Source organism: Natator depressus, chromosome 3 (genome assembly GCF_965152275.1).
Source record: "Natator depressus isolate rNatDep1 chromosome 3, rNatDep2.hap1, whole genome shotgun sequence".
NCBI lineage: Eukaryota > Metazoa > Chordata > Testudines > Cheloniidae > Natator > Natator depressus.
This window is the reverse complement of record NC_134236.1, coordinates 147,686,706-147,700,013: the sequence shown is the minus strand read 5'-3', so window position 1 is coordinate 147,700,013 and position 13,308 is coordinate 147,686,706. Positions and strand designations below refer to the sequence as shown.

At 40.2% G+C, this 13,308-nt stretch overlaps 1 protein-coding gene across 1 annotated transcript in view; it reads right to left on the bottom strand.

Annotated features, from left to right (window-relative positions):
- BIRC6 (baculoviral IAP repeat containing 6) overlaps window positions 1-13,308 on the bottom strand; it is a 319,973-nt gene that overhangs the window by 181,804 nt on the left and 124,861 nt on the right. Inside the window, 1 exon segment of the mRNA XM_074949013.1 lies at window positions 4,024-4,157. Within this exon segment, the coding sequence (XP_074805114.1) occupies window positions 4,024-4,157 (134 nt within the window).

Below are 13,308 nucleotides of genomic sequence, written 5' to 3'. Positions count from 1 at the left end.
AACTCTGGCAAGTCAGGTGTAAAAGTATAATTAGGAAGGCCAAAAAATAATATGAAGAGCAACTAGCACATACAGACAAAAACAAACAGTCAGAATTTTTCTAAGTACATCAGAAGCAAGAAGCCTACCAAACAATTAGTGGGGCTACTGGATGATCGAGGTGCTAACGGAGCACTCAAAAAAGACAAGGCCATTGCAGAGAACTTAAACAAATTCTTTGCATTGGTTTTCACCACAGAGGATGTGAGGGAGATTCCCACACCTAAGCCATTCTTTTTAGGTGACAAATCTGAGGAACTGTCCTGGAGTGAGGTGTTAACTGAGGAAGTTTGGGGATAAATTAAACAGTAATAAGTCACCAGGACCAGATGGTATTCTCCCAAGAATTCCGACGGAACTAAAATATGAAATTGAGGAAATACTAACTGTGGTATATAACCTTTCGTTTAAATCAGCCTCTACAACAGATGACGAAGGATCGCTAATGTAACACCACTTTTTTAAAAAGGCTCCAGAGGCAATCCTGGCAATTACAGGCTGGTAAGCCTAACTTCAGTACGAGGCAAATTGGTTGAAACTATAGTAAAGAAAGGAATTATCAGACACATCAATGAACATGATATGTTGGAGAAGACTCAGTGCAGTTCTTGTAAAGGGAAACTATGACTTGCCAATCTGCTAGAATTCTTTGAAAAGTCAACAAACATGTGGACACGGGTGACCCAGTGGACAAAGTATACTTGGACTTTAAAACACAAAAACAAACAAACAAAAACCTTTGACAGGGTTCCTCACAAAAGGCTCTTAAGCAAAGGCAGCAGGCATAGGATAAGAGGGAAGGTCCACATATGGATCAGTAACTGGTTAAAACACAGGTAACAAAGGGAAGGAATAAATGGTCAATTTTCACAGTGGAAAGAGGTAAATACTGAGGTCCCCCAAAGATCTGTACCAGAACCTGTGCTGTTCAATTTATTCATAAACGATCTGGAAACAGTGAGGTGACAAAGTTTGCAGAGGACACAAAATTACTCAAGATAGTTAAGTTGAAAGCTGACTGTAAAGAGTTACAAAGGGACCTCACAAAACTGGCTCACTGGGCAAGCAAATGGCAGATGAAATTCAACGTTGATAAGTGCAAAGTAATGCACATTGGAAAACAAATTCCAAACTATACATCTAAAATGATGGGGTCCAAATTAACTGCTAAAACTCAAGAAAGATCTTGGAATCACCATGAATAGTTCTCTGAAAACATCTGTTCAATATGCAGTGGCAGTCCAAAAAGCTAACAATGTTAGGAACCAATAGGAAAGGGATAGATAAGACAACAAAAGGTTTCATGCCGCCATGATATGAATCCATGGTACTACCACACCTTGAATATTGTGTGCAGTTCTGGTCACCCCAGCTCAAAAGAGATGTATTAGAATTAAAAAAATAGTACAGAGAAGGGCAACAAAATTATGCAAAAAAGCCAGCTTCCATAAGAGGAGACATTAAAAAGACTGGCATTGTTCAGTTTGAAAAGAGATGAGTAAGGGGGTGGATATGGTAGAGGTCTGTAGCATCATGAAAAGCGTGGAAAAAGTGAATAAGGACGTGTTATGTACCCCTTTACATACACACAAACCAGGGACCACCCAATAAAATTAAGAGGCAGCAGGTTTAAAACAAACATCAGGAAGTACTTTTTCCACACAATGCACAATCAGCCAGTGGAACTTATTGCCAGAGGAGGCTGAAAAGGCCAAAAGTATAACAGGTTTCAAGAAAAGAATTAGATAAGTTCATGGAGGATAGGTCCATCAATGGCTATTAGCCAAGATGGTCAGAGATGATACCCCATGCGCTGGGTATCCCTAAACCTTTGACTGCCAGAAGCTGGGACTAGGGATGGACCACTCGATAAATTGCCCTCTTCTGTTCACTCCCTCTGAAGCATGTGGAATCAGCCACAGTCAGAAGACAGGATACTGTGCTAGATGAACCACTGGTTTGACCCAGCATGGATGGTCTCATGTTCTTATGAGTTCTTAGAGATATTTGTCCCTGCAGGTGCTCAACCATAGGCTGTGTGAGTGCCCACACGCTCTTGATTGAAGACTGCAAAGTAGTGTTTGTGTGCTGGTGCCTCATGCTCTGAATGAGGGCATACAGGGAAATGCAAGCCCACCACCACTCAGTTCCTTCTTAACCATGAAGCACAACTCCAAAGCAAAGGAGAAGAAGGAGCACCTACAGAGAAAAAACATCTTGGAGAACTCCAGTTACGGTAAGATAAGTACCCTCTCCCTCTTCAAGTATATGTCCCTATAGGTACGCCACCAAAGGAGATTCCCAAGCTGTAACTCAGTGAGGAAATAGCTGCTGATGAGGTAAGTCCAGGACAACTGGAAGGACTGCATCACCAAAGAGTCATCTCTGGAAACACATAAGATAGCGTAATGTTTGGCTAAGATATAGAGAGAAGACTAAAACAATCCAGAAGAGTTCTGCTATGGGCTTGTTCTTCAGTAGAGCTACAAATGTGGACTCAGCTCTAGTGGAATATGCTATTACTCAGCGAGAAGGCTCCACCCCCATATTTTCATAGCAGGTCAAGATGCAACCCCACTTCGCCTTTATGTGAAAACTGGCTGGCTCTTCATCCCACCTATAACTGATACAAATAGCCTGAGAGAGACCTGGAATGGTTTAGTCTTGTCCAGACAGAACGCAGGGGCCTTTCGGACATCCAGTGAATGAAGGCTTGATTTCTCTCTGAAGAAACGAGGTTTTGGGTAGAAAACTGGTTGGTGAATTTCCTGGTTAACGTTATGCTCCGGGAGACCTTTGGAAGGAAGTGAGGATGGGGATGTAGCATAACCTTGTTTTTGTAGAAGGTAATGTATGCTGCATTAGCCCAGCTCCCCCATTCTCCTTCCTAAGGTGATGGCAATTAGGAACAAAATGTTCAGGGAGAGGTGGAAGAGGGACCAGGTTGTCATTGGTTTGAAGGTTTTCCATTAGGTATTTAAAACAAGGTTGAGGTCCCTCTGGGGGGCCAGGTGTCAAACAAGAGAGAACAAGTTTAAGAAATCTGGTTGCTGTAGGATAGGCAAAAACTGAAGCCTTGGATGGGTGAGTGGAAGGCTGTGATGACAGCCAGATGTACTCTAATAGGTAGTAGTCCAGGATCTTGGAAAGCAGAACTTCCAAGGGTTGAGAAGGACACCAGAATTGGAAGCATTTCCATTTTTGGAGGTAAGTCTTGTGAGTAGTGGACTTTCCACTGGATAACAAAACTGACTGAAATCTATCTGAAAAGACCAGCTTCATGTCTGAGAGTGATTTAGGAGCCATGCTCTCAGATTCGGGAGGGGGGGGGGGGGGTTTAGGATGGATGATGATCCCTGAGTTCTGTGTCAATAGGTCCTTTGTGAAAGGCAAGCTAGGGGGCATTAACTCCGAGACATGGATGAGGTTTGGGGTTACCACACCTGTCTCGGCCAAACAGGTGCTATGAGCATAGCTCTTGCTCCTTCTCAGCACAGCCTGAAAAGGGTCTTAAGGATTAACAGAATAGGTGGGAAAGCATAAAGAAGGATATTGGGCCTTGGTGTTTTCAGGCATCCCCCTGATACTTGTGGCTTTAGCCTCCCTTGGAGCAGAACAGGCAATATTTCATGTTGTTTGGGGTGGCCTAGAAGTCTACCCTGGCATCCCCTAGGGGTATATACTCACACCTCCCTATATACCCTCATGTAGAGCATTTGGCACTGCTCAGACAAGGGCTGGCAGACACAACTTTGCAGTCTCTGATCGAGACTGCACAAGCATACATACAGCTTATGGTAGAGCACTCATAGGGACATATACTTGAAGAAGAACAATAATTACACAGAAAAAATCATCACAATCATCTAACACCATGAAAGTGATGATGGTGCAAGCCATGGACATAATGAGGTTTTACAACACTAGGTAAAATAATTACCTATAATTCTGAGTTACTTCTGTTTTTGTAATTAGCAGTATTACCTGTTGACTGTGTTGATTTGTTCCATGAGGATTAGTGCCTGAAAGAAATTTCACTAAAACATGAATGAGGTTGGGATCTGACACCAACAGTTGGGCAGTACTTTCCTGAGCTCCGATGGCACTGCTTGAACCAGCTAAAAACAAAAACATAAAAACAGAATTTGAACTGCAAGTACTAACAAAATTAATAAAATTTATACTTGCATTATTCATAATACATCATTATTCAAAATGGAGTAGACTACTATAAGTTATTTACCATTCACTGAGGTTCCGAGTATACCATTTTTCGCCACCACCAAATCTCACAGATCCCCAACTGTTTAAAAAAACCACATAGATTCCAAAACCAGAAGGGGTTGTGATCATCTAGTCCAGAGGTTCTCAAACTGTGGTCCGCGAGCTCCTTTCAGGTGGTTCGTGGATAGTTCTCTCTAAGGTGGCCGCACACAAGGGAATAAAGGGCCACCCACCTAAATTAGTGGAGCTGTGCAGGTGTGGCTCCACTAATTAGGTGCCTGGACAAGACACATATGTAAGGTGAGGTGGTAGCCTTGTGGGGGCGGGGAATAGGGAGTAAGTGGAAGGGGGCAGTGGGATGAGAAGAGGGGGCAGGGGGAATTTGGGATGTGCAGGGCTGCAGTGACCAAAGAAAGACATGGCTTTCCCCAGCTCCAGGGTTGTGGCTGCTGGGAAGAGACGGGCCTCCTTCCCAGCCCCAGCTCAGGGGCTGCCACGGCAAGGGAGGACCCCCCCCCCCCCTTCTTCCCAGCCCCAGCTCGGGGGCTGCCACGACAGGGGAGAGAGGGCACATCCATCACATTAGAAAGGTAATACTACTGATATTAAAATAGGAGTTGTGTGCTTTTATCTGTAGAGCAAAAAATGTGAATTATGATTGGGGTTTTTTATATAGCGCTTTTATCCAAAACGCTTTACTATAGTTAGCTCATGGTACAAACAACATTTGGAAAGATCATTAAGTGGTCCACAGAGACCCTCAGCAATTTGCAAGTGGTCCGCAAAAAAAAAGTTTGAGAACCACTGATCTAGTCTGCTCTCCTGTATAACACAGGCCATAGAACTTCTCCAAAATAATTCCTAGAGCATAAAACTTTTAGAAAAACATCCAGTCTTGATTTAAAAATGGTTGGTGATGAAGAATCCACCACAACCCTAGGTAAATTGTTCCAGTGGTTAATTACTCTCACCGTTAAAAATTTACACCTATTTCAAGTCTGAATTTCTCTGGCTTCAACTTCCAGCTATTGGATGTGTTATACCTTTCTTTGCAAGACTGAAGAGCCCATCATCAACTATTTGTTCCCCAGATAGGAACTTATAGACTGTAATAAAGTCACCTCTTATCTTTTTCTTTGTTAAACTAAATAAATTGAGCTCTTTGAGTCCCTAACTATAAGGCATATTTTCTTATCTTTTAATCATTCTTGTGGCTTTTCTCTGAATCCCCTCCAATTTATCAACAGTCTTCTTGAACTGGTAACACCAGAACTGGACACAGTATTCCGGCAGCAGTTGGACCTGTGTCAAATACCTAGGTAAAATAACTTCTCTACTCCTACTCAAGATTCCTCTGTTTATGCATCCAAAAATTGCATTCACTCATCATCACACTGCGAGCTCAGGTTCTAATTATCCACCATGACCACCATATCTTTTTCAGAGTCACTGCTTCCCAGGAAGGAGTCCCTCATATGGTCAGTATGGCCTACACTCTCTGTTCCTAGATGTATATGCTTACATTTAGCTGTATTAAAATGCATAATATTTATTTGCACCCAGTTTACCAAGCGATACAGACTGCTCTGTATCAGTGATCTGTTCTCTTCATCATTTACTACTCCCCCCTCCCCCCAATTTTTGTGTCCTCTGCAAACTTAATCAGGGAGGATTTTATGTTTTCTTCCAGATCATTACTAAAAATGTTAAATAGCATAGGTCCAAGAACCAATCCACGTGAGAGCTCACTGGAAACACACCTGCTTGATGGCGATTCCCCGTTTACAATTTCACTGAGATCTATCAGTTAGCCAATTTTTAATCCATTTAATGTGTGCCATGTTAAATTTGTATCATTCTAGTTTTTTAGTCAAAATGTCATGCAGTACCCAGTCAAACGTCTTACAGAAGTCGAAGTATATTAAGTCAACACTTTTACCTTTGGCACCTTAGAGACCTTATAAATAAATTGGTTAGTCTCTAAGGTGCCACAAGTATTCCTTTTCTTTTTGCGAATACAGACTAACACGGCTGTTACTCTGAAACTTTTTACCTTTATCAACCAAGCTTGTAATCACATTTAAAAAAAGATATCAAGTTAGTTTAACAGGATACGGGTTCCATAAACCCATGCTGACTGGCATGAATTACAGTACTCTCTTAATTCTTCATTAATCAAGTCCCACAGTCAGTCCACTCCCTCAATTTCTGAATTTGCCCATAAAATATTCTTTAGATAGAAGCAAGTTTTAGTTTTGTGGAGGCAATATGTTCCGAGAACTCTATTTATTCTAACTTTTGATCTCCCTCAGCCCAGGTCTTTTCTATTGTTTTTTAACTGCACTTTAAGGTCTCTCAGGCAAGGACTATGTATTCTATCTGCTCTTTAAAGTACACTTTCGGCAACTACCGTATATACTTGGAGATTTGTCAATAGGAATAAACCCTCCAAGTTTGGGGGTGAGTGCGATATTGAAATACAGGTGAAATGAGAATAGATCAGATGATCAAAATAAGGCTTAAGGAATACATAGCAAACTTAATCATATGTAAGGCACGTGAGTAAGAAAACTCAACTACAACAAGACTTGGGAAAGTGTGGAAGCCCTACTGGAATAGTTACATTTACTTACTTTCACCAAACTGCGTGGCCTGAACATCTATTTAGATAGATACAGACTTCATCCCATAGAGGAGATGAGGAAAAAAATACTGTGAAGTTTTACTTTCTTTGTATTTGAGAGTTTCCTTGGCATCTATTTTATCAAGAATAACTTATCCCTTGGAATGGATGTAGATGAGTGAAAAAGGAAAACTACTTACGAGTAATTCTGTCTTTCAGAGACTTCCTCTTCATTATACAATAGTTTCCTTATACTAACTAATAAGTCTCCACCCACCAGGAGGCAAAGTACTGGCAGTCAAGAGCAGTATTAAATCCTGACAACTTCTATCTCAACTGAAAAGCTTTCAAAGCAGTGAAATAAAGTTATAATGTTGGAGAGGCTTGCCATGAAAAGAAATCCCTCGAGGGAAACAGGATGGAAGGAAAAACAATGAAGAGTCCTTGGGGCACCTTAGAGACTAACAAATATATTTGGGCATAAGCTTTCGTGGGCTAGAACCCCCTTCATCAGACGCATGGAGTGGAAAATACAGGAGCAGGTATAAATACATGAAAAGATGGGAATTGCCTTACGAAGTGTGAGGTCAGTCTAACGAGACAATTCAGTTAACAGCAGGATACCAAGGGAGGAAAAATAACTTTTGTAGTGGTAATGATAGTGGCCCATTTCAAAGAGTTGACAAGAAGGTGTGAGTAGCAGTAGGGGGAAATTAGGTTTAGGTTTTGTAATGACCCAACCACTCCCAGTCTTTATTCAGGCCTAATTTGAGGGTGTCCAGTTTGCAAATTAATTCCAGTTCTTCAGTTTCACGTTGAAGTTTTTTTGTTGAAGAATTGCCACTTTTAGGTCTGTTATTGAGTGACCAGGGAGAAGAGGAAGACAAAAATATAAGAATTTTCACTGAGTAGTTTTCCTTTATCATAAGCTGCCTGTCTACAACCTATAACAGATTTTTCACCTTAAGTAGATATAGCAAACACATGCTGAAAAAGATTCTTACAGAGGTACAAGGAGCATATGCTTCACACTGATTTGCTAATATTGTTTTGAGTCCAATTAATTAAGCCAAGACTGATGAAGAAAACTAAACTGGACCTCAATAAAGTAAAAAACAGGCTGAAGCAGCCTTCTCAACCTCAGAGGTAGGCAGCATCAGGCCCATGAAACAGTAAAGAAGGGATGTGCTGTAGTCCACATTTGACTATCCTAGAGGAAGGAAAGCCAGCCTTGCTTTGGTGGGAGACAAATCTGAAACAGCAGGGTAGGTGTGCAAATTGTTGAAGAGGACCAAGCTGGGAAAAATGGAGCCTCTGAAAACAAACATGGTTTGCTACTCTAGGGCTTACCTTGGCAGCAACCAATACTATCATTCTGAACAAGTTTATGATTTTCTTTAACCACACACACATCCAAAATATTTAATTAAATGAAAAAACACATTGATATTCTTCATAAACATATTTATACCAAGCATAAAAAAAAGGCACATTGTCCAAAATAAAGTTTAACACTGCAAATAAATACTACAGTCTAACAAGTTAGACTCATGACTCTTGTATCTGCTGCAAGATACATCAACTTTTTTCTTTTTAGTACGTAACCTATTATGAAGTTTCAATGAATCCAATCTGAATGTGATAAAGACATGCTCAACTGATGCTCAGCTGCCTGCACAGCTTTCAAAGTTCATCTGAATTCAGATGTGTTGCATGATTTTATTTCTACTACTTTTCACCATTTTAATACAATGAACTGCAACAACCTCCTTTAAATGTAGATTCAGAGTAGAAACTGGTCTCCTCCATTTTAAATGCTGGAAGAGGATGAAGCAGCTCAGGATTATGCACCCATTAGCCAAATTTCAGCCTCATTCTGTTCTGGGCTCAATTTATGACCTTTATATTTAAAAATCGGTCTTATTAGTTAAGTAATGGCAATGCCCCTAACTTCATTTTTTTATTTTATTTTTTGGTTCTCTTGTGTTTTCCCTCACTTTTTTGCTAATGATATCAAGCCAGATGTCCATGGAAAGTGACAGCAGTGTCAGCCAGTAACCTATCAAGTATCTCCAAAAAACTCATTCAATTGTTTTTGTAAATTCTGTACCTCCTTATAGAATATATTGTTGTGCTATGTTTTGATCTAAGTGTGCAATAATCAATATTTTTATAGTAGTTAGATGCAAACAGACATAATCTTCCTGAAAAATCCACTGAATGTTATTGGGAAGATTGGTCATATCACATTCAGCCACCCATCTTGTAGTAATGTTAGTGGTGATTCTTTTGTTCTTAATTTTTTTCTCTTTTTCCACTTGCAACATTTAGTAGTGAAACTGCAAGTTAATTTTTTATGGAGGACTGTATTCAGGGTACAGTGTTTAAATTGCTCATTGTGCATTACCTGGAGTTGAAGTTAGAAAGAAAAAAAAACTGCAATTTTTTTAGTAAGCTCATCTTCATCTTTCAATATTTCTGTGACCCAAGGGCCTATAACATTCTAGGGCTCAAGGCTTACAGATGCCAAACATGTTAATTGGAGAGCAGTGCTGAACAACCACCTGTATATTGAAGTTCCCAGTGGTGCTCTGCCTGAAGGGAGCAAAGACAGTTTTGCAGATCTTCTTACGTTTGCTGAAGAACAGCTTCAAGTTGATCATGTCTTCATTTGCTTCCACAAGAACAGAGATGACGGAGCTCCATTGCTCCGTACTTTCAGCTTTTTGGTCTTTGAAATTGTGAGACCAGGGCATCCCTTTGTCTCCAAGAGACCAGATGCTTGCTTCATGGCCTATATGTTTGAGAGAGACTCTTGAGAAGAAGCACACTCTTGCAGTCATCTGGCCTGACTTTGTCACAGGGGCATGTTGAAGACTAAGATACAGCTCCTGAAGGAAGCTGATGTAGTGCTTCTGGAAAACCTGACACAGTGACTTAAGTTATCATTGAGGCTACATTTTGAGGCTGATAGCATAAAGTCTCACTTTCAAGATCAAAACTTGATGAACTGCTCTTTTAGTTCAACAGACAGCTTTATTCAAGGAAACATTTTATCTTAGAGAATCCAAAGAAACGGTTTTTCTGCATTTTGAGATGAACAAGAATCCTTTCTATCTTGCTATTTAACAACTCCTAATATTCACATTTTGTTTTAGGAAAATTATTTGTTTTTCATTGTGTCAGTCCTCTTCATTTCCTACCACTTCCTTCATCTTTTGCCATATTGAGACAGATATATTCATACAACGCTGTCTAGTAATCACTAACAGTCATTCACAGTATTGGTCAGCAGCTTTCCCAGTTACTAATCAGAATGTGAATCAATCCTCTAACCAGTTCAATAATGAAGGTTAATGGTGCAAATATCTGTAAGGTGCAGGTGCAGCCCCAAAGATACTGCTATTCAAAGACACTGATCTTGTACGCAAGGTCACGTGCACAGAGTGGGAGGCACATGGACAACTCCTCAAAGAAGAAAGTTTTCCTGCTGGTTCTTTTGAGGATTCTCTCCTGTCTGCCTAGAGGCACTATAAGCTGGTTTTGTCATCTTTACAGCAAAGGATCTGTCCTGGCTGCCTTTCTCCTCCTCTCATGGATATACCCCCCAGCCTTTTTTCCCCTCTCATATAGGGTCTTGAAGGGCAAGTCTTCTGCAGTGTTCTGGACCTCCCTGGGAAACCCAGAAGAGAGAGCCATGAATCCTGGCGCATCATGATAGCAGTTGCCATTGACCTTGATCCAATGTCAGCTGCGTCAACCACAGACACTAATGCAGTTCTGACCACCAGCTTGCCTTCGTTGATAAAGGCCTGAAATTAAGCCCTGTTATGCTGGGATAATTAGTCCCTAGGAACATTGAATAATTTAGATCATACTTAGCTAACACTGCTTGACAGTTCAGTATTCAAAATTGGAGGCTAGTAGATGTAAACACCTTCCTGCCCAGCATGTTTGGCCTCCTTATCAGTGGTGACTGTTGGGTATTGCTGCCTACATCTTTCTGTGGCAGTCTAAGCAACCAGGCAGTTCGGAGGGAAGTGGGAAAATAAAAAAAAACTCTGCTTTCTCTGCCAGGACAAAGTCACATTTCTTAGATCTGTTGGGGGTAGGAGGTTGCCAGTGTATGCCATTTGACTCATGCCTCTTCCAGTATGGCTTCGTTCACCAGAAGTCCTATCTGGCTGAATCCTGTGGGTTGCAGGATGTCCCAGAACTTATGCTGTGTATTCTGGACTTCATCTAAGGAGAGTTGGAGTTCTTCCGCCACCCTTCATAGCAGCTCCTGGAACTGCCTGTGGCTTAACTCTCAGCGGAATACACACAGGGACCAAAATGCAAAGAAGAAAGTGACTTTCCACACACTAATTGAAATGCTGTGTAACAGAATACAGAATCTTTCCTTCAGTCTGTTGGAACCGATTCAAAGAAACTGACACGCTCAGAGGTTATTCAATAACATATAAGAATGAAATGAAGTCCTCATGTTTGAGCAACCAGACCATTTGAACTCTCCATCTTGCATCAGTGTCAAACCTTAGATCATTTCTCCCTCTCTAAATGCACTCAAAACTATGCTCAGAGCCAAGACTAAATTTCCTCATTGCAATTACAAAACAAATCAAAAGGCGATCCAAAAAAGGGATAATCTCATGTTATTTCTCAAAGTTTAAATCTTTACAAGATTTGACATGACAGCTCATATAGCCCGATAAATTTCCAGAGTAAATTGCTAAAACAATAGATAGAGTGTTTACAACATTTAACATAAAAAGGATTGTGTTCCCCTAACAAGGTTTGAAATGTGTGTGTCTGGTATGCCCTGGATCGACTTGTGTAGAGGCAAGATCTGGCCTCTTGCCTTCATACAGAAAACAGGTACTAGCTCTCCAAACTCAAATTATGTTTATCATGAAAAGACACTCATGCTCTCCATCTGAAAAGAAAGACAGTTTGTTGTGGCTAAAAGAAAAAAAAAAAAAACAAGTAAAAAGAATTTCTTCTCTTCCTATTCCACAAAAAGATGAAAAATTGAGACACTAGAAGCCTGCAGGATTGCAGGGTGAGGCCTACTCTGTGGATTCCTTCTCACAAATTGTTCCAGATGCAGCACCATGAACAAAAAATATAACTCCATAGCTAGAGAAGTTAGGGTACTAACATCATTTTGGTCAAAAAGGAGGGAGGAAAGAGTAAAAGCTGAAAAAGAAAAGAACTAGAAGTGGAAGAACTCCATAACAGCTTGGTGTAGTGGATTTGGCATGGGACTGAGTTTGGCAGCTTGGGTTATAGTCTCAAAACAGCCATTTACTCATGAGGTACCCTCGGGAAAGTTACTTAGCCTCTTGGTTTCTCCATCTGTAAAATGGGAACAACAATGTTTACCTGCCTCAAAGAAAGAGGACTTGGTGTAAGATAGTATGGCAGGAGACCCTGAGGATAGCTGAGAAAGCAATGGATGGATTGTATCAGAGAAGAAGGTAAGCAGGTGGACCTTAATATCACCTCAAATAGAGGAAAATGGCAGATGCTTGAACAATTACTCTACACCAGATGAAGGGATAAGGGGAAGAAGATAGCTTACATACCTCAAAGGGATGTTGTGTGGGCTCATACGTTAATTGAAAGTTTGTAAAGAACTTTGAAAATATCAAGTGTTTTAGAAGAGATTTATTAGTGTGACATTTAGACAGGACAGCAATGGATGTCCTAGAAATACTTAATTATAGTTTCTCAATCAGCACTAACACTTTCAACAAGGGACTGACAACAGATTTATTGGAAGTTCCTGTCTGCGTTTGCCGTTAAGTGATGTCACCAGATATTCAGAATGACCTAAGGGATTGTCAAAAAATGGTTACAAAAATATTTATATCTTAAAGGGTTATTTTATCAAGTAGATTTAACTGCATGTGTGCTGATGAAGTATAACTTTATGAATTAAGTTGCATTCCACTCGGCAACATCTGAATAAAACTACATTTTGGTTCAAACCCTACTTCATTGTAAAAATTTAGAAGAGCATACAAGGATGTCTATTCACATGAAAGAAAAAAAAAGTCAGAAATGTTAACCAAAAAAACCAGTAAGTTAAAAGCAGTTAACAAAAACAAAGGATTTACAGTGAAGGTTATAGATTGATAGAAATGTAACAATTAAACTTTTTTAAAGTTCTTGTTATGCCACTGTAGTGAGGTACTATGGATATATACTATGTTGGGGGGAAAAAAATCTAGCTAAGTTACCTTGCACGGTTTTCTTTTCTCCCTATTTTTAATAGACAGCTCAAGGGAGTGAAAGTCAAGCTAAGTTTTCCCTTCCATCACCAGTTATAAAAATGTTGCCATCATTAAGAACCTACTGTTTACAGGGGGACATGAACAGCATAAATGATTTAGTATGCCATGCTGATGATGTACAAG